This window comes from Corylus avellana, chromosome ca2 (genome assembly GCF_901000735.1).
Source record: "Corylus avellana chromosome ca2, CavTom2PMs-1.0".
NCBI lineage: Eukaryota > Viridiplantae > Streptophyta > Magnoliopsida > Fagales > Betulaceae > Corylus > Corylus avellana.
In genome coordinates, this window is record NC_081542.1 from 45,370,676 (window position 1) to 45,390,387 (window position 19,712).

The following is a 19,712-nucleotide window of genomic DNA, read 5'->3' on the forward strand; positions in this document are numbered from 1 at the left end:
TGAAAGTTTGACGTTTTGAAATAACAAAGACTTTCGAAAACAAAGCAAGCATATTTAACTGAGGATCCCTCCTGGAACAAGTCTTGGTTTACTTTTCTTTCTTTTTTTTTTTTTTTTTACTTATTAAAGTGGTACTATAGCCTATAGGAGCGACCGACATTGAAAACTATATCGTCTTTTTCTATGTAGTTTTTTTATAACAATATAAAGTCAAGCAATCATAATTATCTTTTTCTTTTTTTTTTTAAAGAAAATCATATATAATTTCCATTAACAAAGACCATAGGAAGAGTACTTTTCCATGGTGAAGCGAGGGTCGATATTCAGATTAAGTCACTTTATAAAGAAAAATGTTTGTGGTACCCATTTTTTATTTATTTATAAATTTATGTGGTAGTATCTTTTAATTATTTAATAATTAACGTGAGAAATTGTTCAATTTGTTTGTGATAACTATCGCAACGTAACCCGAAATGGTCGTTGTGGATTGTGACGTCCATTTGCTTTGATCATCAATACATGTTGGAGGTGTAGAATAAATATGCAAATTACCAAATAAATTATAGACAAGTGGTTTTTTTAATGCTAGCTTACATCATGGAGTATGGAAAAATGAAATAGACAAGAGTACGCCAAGTTTGAATTTAGTTGCCAGTTTAAATCGGGCCTTAGGCTTTGGGTCCTAACCTATTTTCTATCCGCTTAAGTTGTCATCATTAAAAATGTCTCACTTTGATTGTTAATAAGCCGAAGATTAATAAGCTTGGTTAAGCTATTAAAGTAATGCTATACTTACTCCAACTTCATTAGACCCATTTTCTTAAACTCATTGGTTAAAATTATCATTAAATTAAAATCCAATAAAGACTAATGGTGGTTCTAAAACTCATAGATTATTCAAGCTATTATAAGAAGCAAATTAAGTATCTGATCTTGATGAAGAAATGGGGATTATTTTCTTGAATTATTGAGGATTAAACTAGAGATTTCTACGAAGTAGAAGGTAGGTTTGGTAAGAATACGGAGAAGAAAAGTAGAGTCGAGTATCAAATGTTGATAGATAATCTTAAATTTGATTTCTCTAAGGTGTGTGTGTTAATTTTATGTCTTAAGGTGTGCTATGACTCCAAGGCAAAAGTCACCCTCCATGTCTTGTTCACTACAATATTCAACTCCTCATGTTTCCATTTCATACTTCACATTCAAAGGAGGGAATATAAACTTTTTCTTTTCTTTCTTATTTATTTCCTTATAAAATTCGTACTTATATTTAGAGAAAAATACTCCAGAGAAGAGAGATGAGCCGGTCAAAACCCTGCAGTAGCCATCACTCAGAGCTGGGCCGGCTAGAAAAATTAGCCCAAAGGAAAATTCATGCTCAACATGGATATCCCCTATAGCTGGACACCATCTCCCAGCAAAGCTCCATCATATCTCAATCATATCAAACTGCCTGAGCCCAATAAATTGTATCAACATGTTTCCAAATTTCCAATAGAGAAATGCTATATGCACTACATCTCAATTGGTCTCTGACCAAATTAGCCGAGCAGGCAATCAACCCAGCAAGGTGGATGATCATATAAACCATTTCTAAACAGTTTAACAATAAAGATGGCATTTTCTACCACTGAATTACAAGCTAAAAATATGTAGAGAACAGGGGGTCACACCCTAAAACCCCCACCAATATAAATACAGTTTTCTACAACACATTTTTGGAAGTAGGTCAATATTGCAGACCCACAAAGCAGCCTCTCTAGGTGGAGCAATGAACCTTTACTTTCCAGTGCCAACTACTGCCAAATCCTGAAAATATACTGGCTCATGCCATGCAGGCTGCAAAACATCCCCCATTCAGGAAAGAAATTACACAGGAAGTCTACATTAATTCTTACGTGTGGCCACTATTGCTATGGAGGACCAATGATTCTGAATGCCCACCATGTTAAGTTGCAGCCGGATCACTACCATCTGTACTTTTTGGCATGCTGCAGGGCTCAGGGGACTTAATTGATACAATAGGAGGTTGCTGAAGCTCAAAGAATGCTTTGCTTCCTTCGCCAAAGCCACCAATGCATATTGTGTCACCTCGACCATGCCAAGTTCCATCTTGGACATTGTTCATTTCCAATGTTCTGGACTCCTGCTCCAAATTTAACAGAATGCTAATAATTTCCAGGGATACAAAGGTTTTGGCCGATTTTACTTTTAAGTCTGAATGTTGATTTTGACTTCCACTAATTTAAAGAGATGGCGAAGCTTTATAAAGACTGCAGATTAATTGAAACAATCAAATTCTGCAGAAGAAAGTTTTGCCAGGAAACTGACCTGGCATAATGTGCAGCATGGGCAGACAAGATGGTAGATGCAATCATCCAAGGAACTATCTCTACCCTGAAAACAATTATATTTCCCACAATGTCAGTAACAATCATGTAACTGGAGAAAGGAAACCAACAAAAAAAAAGGGCATTAGATAGAAAGGTAGCAAATATTTGTTAAAAGTTTATCAAAATCACAGTAGACAAAGAAAAAAGATCAGGAAGGTATTCGATAGATCAACATGGGACAATTGGTTTCACTCAATTTAAAGACAAAAAAAAAGGCTGCTACGAGCTTAATCAAAGTAAACCAGAAACACATCCTTCATGAAAGGAAGGTTCCTCATGCATGTTTTATACCAAAAAAAATCCATAATAATACAAGTTTAGAAGACCATGCAGAACACGTTTAATTCAATTTTTTGTTGATACTCCATAAACCCCTTTATATCTGACAACTGTTGCATAGTTTACATGTTATCCAGAAGAAGAATTAGGTCAGTTAAGCAATATTTATCCCCACCCACACTAACCCATCCCAACATTCTTTTTCTCCAGCTTCTGTAGCTTTTGCACCCAGAACAATTCATCTTAAGCCCAGCTTTTGTAAACATGAGATTGTGTAGTACCAAATAGACAACCAAAGTGGATGTTTGGAGAAACCATTGTGCAACAGAGTATATGATCACAAAAACGAACCCAAAGACTTTTGGATCATAAAAAGAATATCCTGAGCTGATAACAATCCCAAACAGTGGCAGTGGTAGACAAAAAGCTCACCCTGATGTTAAATTTCTTCTTTATCTGGGTACGGAAAAAGCCCAAATATGTTCCTAATGAAATAGTAAAAGCAACTGCCAGATATAAAAAGAAGTGCCTCTTGGTGACAATAAAGGCAACCCAGTTGAGAAGTGCACTAGCAGCAAGAATGAAATAAACGGTTCCCTGCGAAATAAAAACGAGCAATTGAAAACTGAGAACGATTTTAGAAGTTGAAAATTGAAAATACAAAAATAGACAGGCCATTTAATTGGGTGAATAAAGAAAAGTCCAACTTTCCATATGACTTCTGTCACTCTCCTGGAATCTCAACACAATTATTTCAAACATTTATTTCAACTCCCTCTCCCTCTCTTTTTTTGAAGTTTTCTTACCTGAATAAAACAATAACCAAAACCAGCTCGTCTCATGTTCTTCCCAAATCTGTAGCACGGACAACTGCAACATCAAATACACTGTCACACAAGCGTAGTATAAATATCAATATTAGTTTGAGAAAAGTGCAAGAAGAACAAAAAAAAAAAACGTAAACCTATAGCAGCAAACCCCATCCTCAAAGCAAGATTGCCGTTCCAAGACTATGACATAAACAGCAACACATTACTGTTCTTTTCCTTTTCTGTTTTGCCTTAGACAGGCACAAACTCAAAGAACAAGAAACCAACCCTCAACGGGCGGAGAAGTCACGCAAAGCATGTCCCAAAATAGTACCAGCAACGAAGAAAAGGAAAAAGAGGAAAATTGAGTGTTTATATTCCTAATCGGAGCTAAATTCGATGGAATTCTTCTTTTCCGAAATAAATCAGAAGAATTCAACGACAAAGAAGAGAAAGAGGGGAAATTAAAAAAGAAACCAATCACGATTATTCCTCTCTAATTAATCTCGGAAATTCCAAAAAACTTGGAGCTTCCAACCGAAAAAAAAAAGGGTTCAATTTTCGTACCTTTTCTTTCTAAAAATAATACCAATGAACAAAAGTTTTAATCCAGAGGATCTAAACCGCTAAACGTGAAGAGAGAGAATTTTCTCCTCGAAACTCTTTCCGCAAAACAAACAAAATTGATTTTGAAAGAAATAAATATATCACCTTCAAAATCAGTTTAGCTTGTTCACACCCAAAATTGATTTTCTTTTTCTCAAGAAGAAAAAAATTTTCCGGGAAAATTTTTCCATCAAACAAAAAAAATTAAGTTCTGAAACAAAAATACTCCATACCTTTCAAGCACGTTTAACTTCTCTTCACACCTAAACATGATTTTTTTTATCCCCTTCTTGTTTTTTCCCGAGAAAACAAGAACTTTTCCGGGAAACATTTTCCCTCAAAACAAACAAAACTGAGTTTTAGAAGATAGATACCCCATGTCTTTGAAGTAAGTTCAGCTTCTCCTCACGCTCGGGAAAAACAATAAAATAAAATAACTTCTCTTTATACTCGGACTTGAATTTTTTTTTGCCTCTTTGCTTTTTACTCGAGAAAATAATAACTTTTCCGGGAAACATTTTCCCCCAAAACAAACACACCGTACACAAGAACAAAAACCAAGAAAGAGACGACTCACCAAGCCGATTCGATAGCGATGCGACGGTCTTCGAAGCAATCCTGGACCTCACCCTCCCACATCCTCAGAACCCCACCGAACTCCCCTCCCTCTTCTTGTTCTTCTTCTCCAACGTTCTCGAAGCTCCTCCATTTCCCTTGCTGTGCCTGCAAAGCTACCGTCGAGCACAGCATGTCGAAATCCAGCACCGCCATTCCCTCCAGAAACCTCTCCTTCTCTTCCTCCTCCTCCTCCGCCCTCTCTCGCTTCTCCAAATCCCCCATTCCCAACAACACCAACAACAACAACAACAACAGCAAGGGTAGGTTTCGTTTGGTTTCGTCTCTTTTCGTTTTTGGGATCTCTCTGAAAATGCGCTTTGCTTTGATGCTTTGATGCTTTGATGTGATTTGAAACAAAAAGACCTGCCTTTGACGGATTGTATTATATTAATAATAACGTTTTTTTCTTTCTTTTTTTGGGTTTTCTTTTTTCCTTTATTTTTCTAAAAGAGGTTTAAAAGAGAACCACTGATATTTTATTATTTAATTACTGATATAAAATTAAATATTCAACAAACTAACACAATAAACATATTTAAAAATAAATAAATTTTAAAATTTTAATTATTTAATTTAAATATTGACACTGAAAAGTGAAAATTCTTAATTTAATTTAAAATTTTAGACCAGCTTAATATTTGAGATAATGATAATTAATGGGACTATAATTGCACTACAATTAGGTTTTAGGCTGTTAATTTCACAAGTGTAAGGATCCTTTCCATTCCAAATCTCTTCAATTTTTTTTATTTAGTGCATTTTAAAAGGTAATATTGTTCAAAAATTTTAATGATGATAGTATCTTAAGAGAGTAGGTTGTGGAGATTTCTTGTTTCCGACACTCTAAAATGCTAATGATGAGTAATTCTATTAATAAACTCATGTATTATATAATTCAATAATTAATTTTCATTATCACCTTATCTAATTCTACAACATTTCTACATGAATCTAGTAAATTATGGACATAAATTCCCTCTAATCATTTTTTTTTTTTTTTATTGACATGTCTGCACAAGAGTGGGAGAGAGATTCGAACTAGTGATCTTCGCTTTGTTAGGCGTGGTCTCAACCGATTGAACTATCTCTTGGGGACCCCTTCAACCCATAAAATAGTGCTAAGTGTCTATAAATATTTTAAAAAATACATTAAATTTAGTCTAAATTAATAAGCTAATATTAATAACGTTAAGAATTTAATATACCTTTTAAATATTTATAAACACTTGAAACCATTTTAAATAAATTAAAAAGATTAAATGATATTTCTTCGGAGCTAATTAAGAAGAAATTTATGTCCATAAATTATTTACTTTTATTCAATTTTTATTATCGTTTTAATGAGTTTTGTTTGGGAAAGGGTTGGGTTGGCATGCAATGATGGGATTGTGGGACCGAGCGGAGGCGGAGGTATTTATCGATAAAGTTATAGGTGTTGCCACGTTTTCACTAATCAATATCCGTGTTTAGGCAACAACAGCCAACCGTCGAAAGTTGTTCGCAACAGCAACTAAAAAGTAACACATGACATAGCCCCCGCCCATTTCTCTTCTTTCTTTTCTTTTTCTTTTTTCGCTGTTGTTGAGTGAATATCGGATGGGAGACAATTATTGACTCAGAACTCAGAAGACAAGGCTTCAGTTAATTACGGTGGATATTATGGTTTTTATTATAAATGTTTTACAAATTTACCCTTAATGACTGATATATATATATATATATATAATAAAGACTGTAATACCCAATTTTAGTCCTAAAAAATTAGAAAAAATTATAAAATAATTCCCAATAAGTTTGATGGCAAAAATCGAATCTGTCTTCATCATCGTGAAACTGACGTTAAATAGAAAATGATATCTTAGAAAAGAATATGGTTGAAAGCCAGCCATTGATTACACTTTCGGTCAATTATGGTTAACACAATCATTTGGTCTCTAATTTTAGCCCCAAAAATATTTGCCAAAAATCATAAAATATTTCTCAATAAGTAGAGACCGGAAATCATATCCGTTTCATATAATAATAATAATATGAGGTGGCCATTGCGAAACCGAGTATTGGATGATTAGAAAGTGTCATCCATCAAAAAATACTGCCAGTGCCAGACAAACAAGATTTCAAAGTATCAGCCGACCAACACAAGGAAGAAGGCAAATTGATTATGGAAGGTTGAGTGGGGACAATATTAAATTGAGGAACCAAGCTTGCTTTTGTGAATGAATAGGATAAACGAGGAAAAAGACAGCAGACTTCGAGCTGTATTCTCCAACAAAAAACTTTAAAGGTTTTTAATGCAGTGTGTATTTTTCGTGAAAAATACTTGATTTTTTTAATCGATTTTCTTGTGAGATTGTAATAGGATTGTCCAATCCACCGTGGCCGACCTAGGTGGGTGGGTGGGGATGGCTGTCTGGATTTTGTTCAGATAAGTCTGATTCCAAGCCTTCCAGGTAGTGTCAATGTCATTTCTCAACCAACCCGCGTGCAAAAGGTATTCATTCTCTTACAAGTTGACTAATAATAAATCATTCGGGGTGCAATTATCAGATTGTGAGGCTGGCTTTTGGGTTCGGATTTATGGGTTGGATCCCAGAAATTTTCTGGTCTGAATTGTCTGAAATTCGGATAGGGTATGAGATTGGAGATCACCTCACCTAAATACATGTCCAAGCAGCATTGAAATCTTGTGTGGTGTTGAACAAACTTAATATTTTTGACAAGTGATTACAAATTATCAAGGTTTTCAGATGACAAAGGACCAATAGTAGAGAGGGGAGAGACATGGAGGGAGAGAAAAGAGAGGATGCATTGATGTTCTTATCTTACAATGAACATACTGATAACAACCAGGTCAAGCGCCAAGGATTATGTTGTTAATCTAAACAAATCAAGAGAAGAAAGTTGGTGCACCTTTTGCTCTTTTAGGGCAAGGGATAGTTGCGTATAGTTTACCGGAGTAGAACTGAAAAGTTCAAGTCTTCCCAGGTCTTGTCAGGCCCAATCCTGAACCACTCCCCAAATGCTTAAAGGCCGTTCCATCAAGATGATCTCCATGGGCAGCAAAGCCTGTCCCTCCCTTTTCCAACTTCACCAAATTCTTCTCTTTACATCCTCTGTTGCAGACCAGACAAACCTTATCAACCACCATAAACTTATCAGCACACTTCTTGCAGAAGACATGTCCACACGAGCTAAGAGCCACAAGTGAAGATGTGTTGGTCAAAGTAGCCTTGCAGCTAGGGCATATATAGGTCTTGTCAAGAGACTTGGGTTTCTTCTGGTCGCTAGTGTCTTCCGTGAAGAATATAGGGAAGAGAGTCTTCAGCTTGAGTTTCTCGTTGCCTTGTGGACAGATTGTATTGATCGAGGGGGCCTCTACTTTAACAGGAGCTTCAGGTGTAGCAGAAGGCAGCCAAAATGCCTTCATTGTCCGCAGTGCTTCTTCTTCATAAGAAGTGACCTTCACACTATTCGCCCCATGGAAGCCATTCTTGCCTTGGCTGTGGTTTTTATCACTGTATTGTGGTACTGCACCATGGTTTTGCTGATCAAATGCATCAAGTTCTCTGGCTTTCTGCGACATTAACTTCTCTTCTTCCTCTTCTTTCTCTTGCTTCTGCTGAGTAGCATGAGCAGCTAGCCTCCTGCCAGTTATTAAACCACTCTTCAGGACAGCATTAAACATATTAAACAAAAGTATGAGGAAATCTTCATTCAGATGTAACCATAAGGCCAGTGCAAAACAGGCCCCCTCTTTCCGTGCCAAGACATACAATAAGACCTATTTGTTCTATACCCTACCTACATAAATAAAACATATTTGATTTACATTCAATTCCTATAAAGAGATCAAGAACAGCAAAGACACACATAATAGTATTTGACCACATTTTTTTATTTCAAATAAAAGTAATAAACCTAATGCGTAGGGAGCAGACAATAGAACATCTGCAACCTTCAAGGTGGACCAGCTAAACTTCTGCTGAGAAGATAGTACAGCCTTCATGTTCAGAATAATACTTCAGTATTGACGACAAGGCAAATTTAAGCTCAGTGGAAACAAAATTGGGGTCAATACAAGCCATATCCTTCAACTTCCGAATCATTCAATGACCATGGATTAAAACTTTCCCACTTCTAAACGAACATTCTAAGAGCTTCCCAGCAATCATCTCCCCAATCAAACATATGCTACAACGGCACAGCAACATATCCTCCAACCATCCAAGTGTACACAGCAGCATACATCTTGAAGACAATTAAAAATTATAAAGCAGATCTGCCAAGGTAGAGCCACAATGAATATGTTGTTTCATTTTTTTGGAGGGGAAAATACCTTTATTAACCATAAAGAAAACTAACAGAAGAAGATCCTCCCTTAACATCATCAAATACATAATCAAAAGGAATAGAGCCAACAGAGATGGATCCAGAGATATTACAAATAGAAGGCCATTGAGTAGATTGTGAGCCAAAATATTGGAGCGTCTGCTATTATACGGATAACCCAAACACAATTCTCAGTCTCCCGCATCAACTTTTTGGTTTTCTATCCAGTCTCAACTCAGCTTTCAGTTGCAAAAGTTTAAAACTACCAAAGTCTGACAAACCTCTTCCTTTAGTTTATAAATATGATGCAAAACATATTTTTCCTATCACAGTGAGTACTATCATGCTCCAAACCACAATCATCTAGCTGTAGCATCATCGGGCTTCAATGCATCCCAACAAAAATGGAAAGCAACTATTATGCAACCCACCCCTGGAACTTAGAATGTTTTGGACGGTAGAAAGGGTAACTTCTAGGTTTAAAGTGCCACTAACTTACCTAACAAAATCAAAACTTTGGAATTATACAGTTGAAGTGCCAATTTTATTAAAGGCCCATCTCAACACTTCCGTCAATTATTCCTAACATGTCATAAATATAAGATGCACACAGGTTGCATGGAATAAATCTAACACAGTTCAAGTAGACTTAAGAATACTTTTTTCACAGTTTGAGATTCCACCCTTAATTAATGAAACAACTTACATCACTTAATCCCCCAGTTGCAGTGTGCAAAGAAAACATCAACACTATATCTACAATAGTCCCTTTTGTTTGTGTCTGAAAGCTAGAAGTATTCCCTGAATCTCAGATAAAGCACAAAAGGGCTACCTGATCGTCACCACGCAAAACCCAATCCCAACTTTTATCCTAGTTAAGGCTAACAAATGAAGATATCACTAGCAATAAATAAAAAAGTCACCCAAAAAGTCCAAAACCCATTAACATGCATTCATGAACTTCTCCGAGCATAAACTAAAATCGTAAAGGGTATTACTCTCAACTATATACAACAGCATAGACCAAAACATCTTTAACCATTCATTCAAAAGTGAATATTTATAAAGAAATCCTTGCCCATAGAAAGCTATTTCATATCCATATAAATCCCCAATGTCTTTCCAGGACGAGTTCATAATCCTTATTGCAATTCTTCACCATTAGATTCTACTTACTGGGCATCAGTCACCATAACCACACACACACAAAAATCAGATTTTTAGCTTCATTTCTCTTACTCATTTGTGTACGCAACAATAAATTAACATGAAAAACATAAAAGAAAAACAAATTTCGACAAGATATTAATAGTGGGGCGTGGAAGAGACCTCTGGATGTCCTTCTTCTGGGAGAGAAGGCACTCGAGAATGCACTCCTTGCAGAAGACATGACCTTTGAGGCAGCACAAGGCGTCAATTAGGGGCTTCAGGCAGAGGCAGCACGCGTCGAAGGGCTTGATGGAGTCTCTGCCCAGCCTCTCCCTCTGCGTCCCGTACCCTAGCTTCCTCTTCTCGTCGTACGTGAAGAACGCGAGGTCATTGTTGTTCTTCGAGTGCCTCTGCGGCATTTTTACCTCTCTCGCGCAAAAACAAAACCCTAAGCTTGGAGAAGACGAATGAAGCCTGAATTGAATCGAGCTTGTAGATTGGATTCAGTGATTTGGGGGTTTTTTGTTTTTTGGTAGAAGATGTTAAAGAGTCCTCACCGCCAGACCTCATCGGGTCTGAATGGGCCAGGCCCAGATCCGATCTAGACAGCTTCGGTTTGATCAACTAGGCCGACCTGAAGAAGATTAAGCCGCCCGAGTAATTTTGGGACGTGGTTTAGACTCATCAAATAGAAAAGCCCAGCCTGGCCAGAAGACAAAAACATGAGAATTTTATTACAATTTTTGGAGTTCGGGTAATTTGATAAGATCCATCTAGTTTTAAGGGTTCGTTTGAGTTTGTAATTTAAAAATAGTTATTTTAAAATTTATGATTTTTAAAAACGCAAATATGCATTTGATAAAGTCGTAGCTTGACATTTAAAATCGTAATTTAACCTTTAAAATTATACTTTTTTTTTTTTTTTTAAAACACATTTTTACCTGTGTTATGCATTTTTAAATCACAATTTTTTTAAAATTCAATCCCAAAAACATCTAATTTTTTACTATTTGATTTAAAATCGCATTTTTTGTCTCTAAAATTAAACCCTAAATAAAATGGACAAAATTACCTTAAGATTTTATTTAATAATTTTTTTTTTCTTTTTAAGGGAAATTCTAACGGATAAGATATTATCATGGTAGCGTTGAGATAAAGATTAATGTTTGATTCCTCCTTCTCATCTTTTTTTTGGGTTAAAAAAGAGGATAATATAAGAAATTTAAATGATAAAATAAATTGCAAAGAAGAATATATAAAATTAATTAAATATTTGGATAAGGAAACTATGGAAATTCCAAAAGGACAAATATTGAAACTTTTACTGACAGTTGTGACACATTTGAAACTTGTCCCTCACATATAGCGGGTCGCCGCTGCCTCCATACACCGCCTGGTGACACAAGAGAAAAATAAAACAAGCATATCCAAATCTTCCCCAAAAGCTATTCTCTTCCCAAACAAAACCCACGACAACGCCGAAAGGAACACATCAACAAAAAAAAACATCCAAACAGTTAAAAAACCGAAGAAAAAACTATTATGGCTTCTCCGAAGCACGCAACGGCGATAACGGTGCAGCCGTCGTCGCCGAGGTTCCCGGCGAGCGGGACGCCAACGGCCGGGGCCCAGCGGAAGATCGGGATAGCCGTGGATCTGAGTGACGAGAGCGCCTTCGCGGTGAAATGGGCGGTACAGAACTATCTGCGGCCTGGGGACGCCGTGATCCTGGTTCACGTGCGGCCTACGAGCGTCCTTTACGGCGCGGACTGGGGCGCCATCGACGTGGCGGTGGTGGAGGACGAGCAGTCCCAGCAGAAGCTGGAGAACGAATTCGACGCTTTCACGTCCACCAAGGCCAACGACCTGGCGCAGCCCCTTGTGGAGGCTCAAATTCCCTTCAAGATCCACATCGTCAAGGACCACGACATGAAGGAGCGCCTCTGCCTCGAGGTGGAGCGCCTAGGTTTGAGCACTGTCATCATGGGCAGCCGCGGCTTCGGCGCCTCCCGCCGCGCCTCCAAGGCCCGGCTCGGCAGCGTAAGCGACTACTGCGTGCACCACTGCGTCTGCCCCGTCGTCATTGTTCGCTTCCCCGACGAGAAGGATGTAGAAAAGGCTGTTCTGGAGGAGGATCCGGAGTACCATGACGCATTGGATTAGCAAACTGGTAATTTCGATTAGTTAGTTGATAATCCAATCTTTATTACATTTCTCTAAGATTGATATATTTGCATATGATTGTTTGTGTATTAATTAGAGCATATAGTAGTTTGAACGAATTAATTTGCTAAATGATATCATTTAACATTCAATTCTCTATGCTGATTATGATTGAATGATGTTATTATGCCGATGCAGATTAACATAACTATGCTCTTTCTTTAGTTCATCAGCCTCATGTCATGTTCTTTGAACTTGATATTAAATTTCTTGTTCTTAATGGATGGTTAATGCAATATATTGAAAATGATCGTTTAGTTTTAAAAGTGTCTCCTTATCAAACAAATTTTAAAGTGTCTCTTGTCAAAGTTATAAACAGTCTTTTGTTGCAGCCATTTTTGCTGAACTTTATCATTTCATAAAATGAAACATCACGACAGCCGTATTTTGCGGATCTCGTTCAATTTTGGTCTTCTTTCGCATCACTTTAACCGTTTCAATGTATTTGTCATGTACTCTGAACTGCCATATTTGCTGATACCTGATACATGTTTTTTTTTTTTTTTTTTTTTTTAATCTTTCCTTTTAATGGCATAATAATAAGGAAAGTGCTTGGGTTACTACAACTTATTTGTAGTTCACATGAGTGGCACGTCGCACAACATAGGTGAAAATATTAAGCAATAAAATTTGACAAATAAATTTAATTGTTTAGTGGTTGACATGTTAAGTGCCACGTGTAACAGACTTGTTGTAAAAACTGTAGTATTCGTAACAGTACTCTAATAATAAACTCAAAGGCATTAAATCTTTTTCCTACCCTTTTTTCTTGTTCAAATATAACTTTGGTTTTGTGGGTTCAAATATTTCAACAGATTTTATCCTTTAGTTTCAGACTCCATATTTATTTTCACAATTGTAAACCTTATATGATTACTGCCATTTTTGGTGAAATGTTTTATTCAGAAAGAGAAACATAATGATGTTGTTTATCCCACATCGAGTTCAGTAACTGGTCATATCTTTGTAGAGATTAATAAAGCCCCTTTTTGTGAAAAAATTTAAATGCTTTAGTTGAAATCCCTTTGATTGAATTCTGTTTGCTGCATGGGAGTTTGTTGTTGACTACACCTATAGTAATTCGATTTGGCATTAATTTATTTTTGCTTAAATTTTTGTTGATGGTATTGTTGTTACTTCTTTAGTGATTAGGTAGAGTGGGTGGGGGTGATGGTTGGAGTTGTCTTGTAAACTTTTGCATATTTGAGTAACAAATTTCATTACGGAAGCACCTAAAAGGTGATGGAACCAAAAATACAGGAAGTATACAAACAGGAGTTGATCTTAAAGAGAAGAAGACTAAAGTAAAAGAAAGAGAAGAAACAAGAAAGAAAATGCTATAAGTCGTAAGTCCTAAAGTACAATGCATCTATATGCCAATGATTCCCATCTCAAATTGTTTCTCCTATAAAAACAAGGTGAAGGGTGTCGTCTTGCTTTCAAGACCTATAAGTTGTCTGACCTGCCAATAAAAAAAAAAGTATAATGTGTGTATAAAATTATGATAGATATCTGGAGCTGTAATAGATGAATGAACTGAAAAACAGGAGCGCAATGCCATTCCCATCTTTTTGTTTTTCTTCATCTTCCCTAAAAGCCTTGTTCAGATGTAACTTTTTTATTTGATTTTTTATATCATAATTGTAATTATTAGCTGTCCAAGAGAGAGAGAGAGAGAGAGCAGATTTAATGCATAGAATGTCTTGACTCCTTATGACACTAAAAACCGTAGTTAAATTTCACCAAGTAGAGGAAAAATCTAGGAATCAAAGTTCCTCGAGGGTTTGAAGATGCAGCTCACAGTAGTTGGGTTCGGTGGGTTATTAAATTTGAAATGTTGTTGAAGATATAATTGAACATGGTAAACTTTCAAACACAAGATATGATGGGAACAGATAAGTGAAAGATGGCTGATGTGCTAATGGAGCTTAAAGGAGTCTGCAGAAAAGAGTTTGGTGTAGCTAAAAGGAGCAGCCCCCTTGAATTACTACGATGCAAGAGCAGGTTATGCTCTTGGGACCATCTAAGATGTAACTTGGCAAAGGGAGTTAGACTGTTCTCTTGTTGGAGGAACAGGAAAATGGTAGTCATGCTTGTGGAAGATCATGAACTGATGTCGTATGGCTAGCCACTGCAATGGCTAGGTGTCAGGCTAACCATGTTGGTGGGGAGATGTCTGAGCCATCCCCAGCCACCATGATGGCTGGCTGAGAAGGGAAGAACAAGAAAATGGCAGTGCAGTCACTTGGGCTTGGGAGTGGGTTCAGGGAGCTGTGGTGGGTTGGAGGACCGGTCAAGAAAACACTTCAAAAAATCCGTTTACAACCATGACCTAGTGTTCTAATTTTTTATCATAAAGAAGTTGTTGCAGTTTTATCTTTTTCACGTGACTGATGTCATTAATTCTCTCTATTATGTGTGAATGTTGATATTGAGACACAGCTTCCATTCCTCGCAGATGTGGATAAGGCCTCATGAGTATAGATGGTGGGAATGCTAAAATGTTTGTCCGACAGTTTGGAATACTCCTGGTTGGTGTGTGGTCATGTCTTGTGGAAAAGTTTGTTGCTGCTCTCTGTTTCTGGCATTCTGCACCGTTTTCACCGCATTATATATCTATCGTGTTTGGAATGATGCATGACGGATGAAGTCTTTCTTGTGCTTTTAGGTCTTTGAATATGATAGGCTGTTCTTGTTAATATAAAATCTTCTGTCTGGAGGCATTTTACTGGTTGCAGCCACACTCTTTCAGTGCTATGACATTGACAGGAAGATGTGTAAAATGGCCGAGGAATCCTAGAACATCTATTCCAGTAATTCTTCCATCCTCTATTTTTTAAAATCAATCATTGGATCCTTTTTCAAAGTGGGTCCTATAAATCTAATGGTTAATTTTAAAAATATGGAGAAGAATGAGAGAAGGACCGAGATAGATGCTCTACCATTTCTCAAAATGGCCCCTACTTGTCACATATAGCTAGATGCAATGGAGTATACCTGGTGGTAACACGAGCTACAAGCCTACAATGTGGTCTCCTCACATTGTTGGCAGAGGTCCCAATTTTTTGATTTAAGTGTTTGGGCCCCTTGGGGTTTACCCGTGGGTTAGTACAATATAATCTAATGGATAGTTGTGTGAACTGAATTTTCCCTCATTAGCCAAAAAAGAAAAACTAGTTGCAATTTCAAATAAGAAATATCTTCACAAAATGGTTTCTAAACATTGCCATTTATTACAATGAAAAAAGAAACACCAGCGAGGATGTTATTCCAAGGAGTTCATTCACTTCATGGTGTAATTTTAGACATCATGTATGAACTTACAAGAGTGTATAATACTTGTTGCAGAAAGTACATTTAGCCCCCTTAAATTATTACTCTTTGGGCATTTAGATGTGACAAATAAAGTTACATACGAGTGTACAATAAATTTCTTTACCTAAACTGTCTAAATTGCCTTTAATGAATTATCCGTTGATTTATTGTAACAGAGTTAATTAGTTAAATAGATCTACATGAGTTAGTAGGAAGCACGCCGAGTTAACTATAGATTAGTTAATTTTCGGAGGCATTCTAACAACTTAGTAACATCTAAAAAAAAGTACACACATGAAACATAACTTACTTTTGATAGTCTAAGTCTTCATCGGTTGGAGGACTTACCGAATTGAGGGCTAATTATGACATTATGATCTTATAGAATCGAGGGCTTTTCAACCAAAGATTCCTAGTAGTATTAGAATTTCTCCTTATATATATATATATATATATATAAGGAGAAATTCTAATACTACTAGGAATCTTTGGTATATATATATATATATTGTAAGAGCTTCAGGATTTCAATAATTTGAAAATTTCCTATAGACTATAGGCTTATAGTATTTTTGACACTTTTTTCTCAAATATGTTAACATATAACTCAAAACACAAAACTTTTTACACATTGTAAGAATATTTTGACAACTTGTTATTAAAAAAAAAAAAAAAAAAACAAAGGAAAATGAAAATTGAGTGGCTATGTGGCCATCCTAAGTGGAGGAGATCAGGGGGCACTGAAAAGTTTTTTTTTTTTTTTTTTTTTGATAATTGACTTAGCAAAAATCAGACCGTCGATTCCAAAACAAATAGTTATGATCGAGATAATTGCAGTCCCATTGTAGAGTATCGCAATCCATCTTTTTTTTATCAGGTCCCCAAGTTCCTGTTAAAAAACAATTCAAACAAATACCGCTAAAAGTCACAGTCAACAAATTCATTAAACTTTGCTGCGGAGCCAAGATATGAGAGTGTTTTCACATACATCACAAACATCTCAATTCCTAGCTACTAGAAGGAAATAAAGATACAAAAAAAATCTTTTACCCATCCTCCAAAATAAAAAATTAAAAAATTAAAAAAATAAAAAAATAAAAAGGCTTCTAAATAGAAAGAAGCCATTGGATTGTCCAATTTATTTAGTTACTTACCCACAATTAGTTTTGCTATTGCATGGCCCTCACTTATGTGGAACCGATCCCCTAAGCCAAAATGAGCCATTAATAACCAAACAAATGTGATAAGCTCTCCTCCTTTGCTTAGTTGAGCAACATGAGTATTGGGCCTGCAATGGCTTGCAGCATAAGACAACAATTCCACCCAGACTTCACTCATTATACCCCATCTCTTTTTGTAATCCAATCTGTTTAGCTCTTTTGCGAGAATACATGCATCGAACAACACAGATTTGCTTCTGTCTCCCTTAACAGCAACAGGCTCCACATCAGTATTTACTTGAAGGATCATTTCACATGCAATTTTTTCCGCTAGTGCTTTATCATTTTCTCCTGTTGGTAGGAGAATTCTGGTAAAGAATTCTATGGCCTCGGCACATGTATCGCGGAATCTTATTTCGCCAATATCTGCTACAGCAGACATCATAGTAGGCTGCATAATTAGAAGATATAACATATAATCCGAAAGGGTTTTACAAAATTCACGACGACTATAACTTTCTTCATCCCTCTGATTGTCCGTGTCACTATTCTTATGATAGCAGAGATCTGTAGCAATATGCCATAATATAAGACTCTGATCAAAATCAACGTCCACAATATAATGCATCAACTTGCTGCTACCCTCCGTAGTCCAATCATTATTTTGTAGAACCCATTCTCCTCGGGCTGAACATATTCTCTTCGCAGTTTCAGGTTCTGCGAGCTTGGATTTCTTTTTTAGCTGAACAAAGATGAATTCCCATAGCTTTTCTTCAAATGGTTTCTTGGACACATATATAATCGAATCATAGAAATCCTTCAAGTTGAAGAGATATATCACCATACGACAAAAACAATCGAAGCAACTACGCTTCTTGTTTGGACGCTCCTTGAGACAATAATGCATCAAGTTGTATTGATTTAGATATTCAGACCACCTTCGGTGTAGGACTTGTCTAGCCCAGTACTCCAAGCAACTTGGTTTCCTTTCCCCCCAGTTTATCCTCTTGAGCTTGAGATAGTATCTGAGGAGAAAGAGGAGACATCCCTTAATAGCTTCTATGCAGAAATTTCGCCTCGGTGAGTTCTGGATGGAAGCAGCAGTCCAATCAGAGAGAGCCAGCATAAGGAGAGCAATTATATCCAAGCCTAGTGCACCAAAGAACAAGGTATAGGTAATTTCAACGTCAATCTTGCGAAAATCATGCTTATCTATTGTATAGAAGATTGAAAGGGCTGCCACAACCGCAAACCAAGATATAAACCGGACAAGGAGGTGTCCAAATATTAAATGCACCACAGCAGCCTTCGTACAGAAAACTTCATACATGAAGTTGAGTTCAACCGCTAGCACTTTAAAGGCATCTTCCGGGTTTCTTTTATGGAAAAACAGTCGGCTCTCTTCACGTACGCGGAAACTTAAGATGAGATCCACGATGAGACCCTTGAAGATTTGGAAGAAGTGATAAGCATGTTTCACCGCCTTAACGTCATCCAGTGGGCCTTCATCTACTGCCGCATAACGTTCAAATTTTGACTCTACCAATTCTATCTTAGTCGGGAGGTTGGCCTCTTTCGGCCCAGAGTATGCCTCCGTGATCTTTGCATAGTTCGGCCCTGGGTCACCAGGTGCTTTAACCATGGATTGCCTTAATTTATTCGGGTTTGCTTGTAATAAAGCATATGTTCGCTCACCATACTTGAGAGTTCCAGCGACAAACAGAAGGATAGTGGGAACCGATAACCTGTTTCTGGGAAGGGATTGGCTGAAGACAGTAAAAGCACTGACAACCCGGTTTAGGAGCCCAATGAATTGCCTTTGCCAGAGGCCGGCACTATCCTGTTCTGGTAAATGGTGCAACAAAAGAAAGGGAGCCCAAAACGCCAGAATGTCAGCATATTTATCATTAGGGAATTTCCGAGAACCATGTTGATCATGAATCTCTTTTTGACTGTAGGTTATAAGTCCCACTGCAACGCTAACTGTCCAATCAGCCACCAAGTAAGCTACCAAACTCAGCAGCACTACTATCCAACTTCTTGTTCGCTTTTTGAGTGGTGCAAATAGAATTAGAATGCTCTGTAACCAGAGACTTAACAGAACGAAACCTTGGATGTTCCATTGATCATACAACCTCTTCAATCCGGTAAGGCCCGAGTTATACATTGTCTTGCTTAATTTTCTTTCTCGTCTCCTTCACCCCTGTTCAACAAAAAAGTGTTAGTTTTTAAGTTGCTAGAACAAAAGCACACTAAGTTCCAAATTTCGTTTACTGATTTAACAGATTCTGATAGCGTGAAACGTAAGAATCAATAGAATTGTAACACGTGTCCTATTTAAGTAAGTGTCACACTAACCGAATTTGTTAAATGAGTTGGCAGAATTTGATTGTAAAAAGTAAATTGTTTTTTTTGGCAGAACTAATAGACCTTTGAATTCATTTTGATACCATAGGGAGCTAATTATGATAGTCAAAACATGATTACTTAATATAATAGTTGGTATAAGACTAATGTCCCTAAGGGGTAGCTCAATCGGCTGAGAACTACACATCATGAAGCGGGACAAAAATTAGCTATAAACTGGTTTGTAGTTAATTCATACAAACCAATTTAATAAAGTGACATGTATCCCTCAACATGTGAGAATCACATGTTTTTAATAGTTATGAGATATATGTCACTTTATTAGATTGGTTTGTATGAATTAACTACATATTAGTTTGTAGATAATTTTTGTCCCATAAAGCGGAGGTTAATTAGTAGTTCGAATCTCCATCCCCCTTTCCCACACCTTTTGCAGACATGTAAAAAAAAAAAAAAAAAAAAAA

The 19,712-nt window shown here is 36.8% G+C and overlaps 4 protein-coding genes across 4 annotated transcripts; 1 reads left to right on the forward strand and 3 right to left on the reverse strand.

The window, feature by feature from the left end:
* Positions 1-1,506: 1,506 nt before the first annotated feature.
* On the reverse strand, positions 1,507-5,042 carry LOC132170870 (protein PLANT CADMIUM RESISTANCE 11). The gene is made up of 5 exons (XM_059582007.1): positions 4,665-5,042; positions 3,479-3,542; positions 3,105-3,269; positions 2,332-2,397; positions 1,507-2,146 (listed from the first exon to the last, which is right to left on the reverse strand). The coding sequence occupies exons 1-5, from the start codon at positions 4,925-4,927 to the stop codon at positions 1,949-1,951; spliced, it is 756 nt and encodes a 251-aa protein (XP_059437990.1). The 5' UTR covers positions 4,928-5,042; the 3' UTR covers positions 1,507-1,948.
* A 2,451-nt stretch (positions 5,043-7,493) lies between these two features.
* Positions 7,494-10,699, reverse strand: LOC132169056 (E3 ubiquitin-protein ligase CSU1-like). Its single transcript, XM_059580146.1, has 2 exons — positions 10,364-10,699; positions 7,494-8,349 (listed from the first exon to the last, which is right to left on the reverse strand). Exons 1-2 carry the CDS (start codon positions 10,600-10,602, stop codon positions 7,677-7,679), a joined length of 912 nt encoding a protein of 303 aa, XP_059436129.1. The 5' UTR covers positions 10,603-10,699; the 3' UTR covers positions 7,494-7,676.
* Positions 10,700-11,623: 924 nt separating this feature from the next.
* On the forward strand, positions 11,624-15,143 carry LOC132169057 (universal stress protein PHOS32-like). The gene is made up of 2 exons (XM_059580147.1): positions 11,624-12,353; positions 14,865-15,143. The coding sequence occupies exon 1, from the start codon at positions 11,726-11,728 to the stop codon at positions 12,344-12,346; it is 621 nt and encodes a 206-aa protein (XP_059436130.1). The 5' UTR covers positions 11,624-11,725; the 3' UTR covers positions 12,347-12,353; positions 14,865-15,143.
* A 1,724-nt stretch (positions 15,144-16,867) lies between these two features.
* On the reverse strand, positions 16,868-19,048 carry LOC132169958 (uncharacterized). The gene has a single exon (XM_059580895.1). The coding sequence runs from the start codon at positions 19,046-19,048 to the stop codon at positions 16,868-16,870; it is 2,181 nt and encodes a 726-aa protein (XP_059436878.1).
* Between the last annotated feature and the right edge of the window lie 664 nt (positions 19,049-19,712).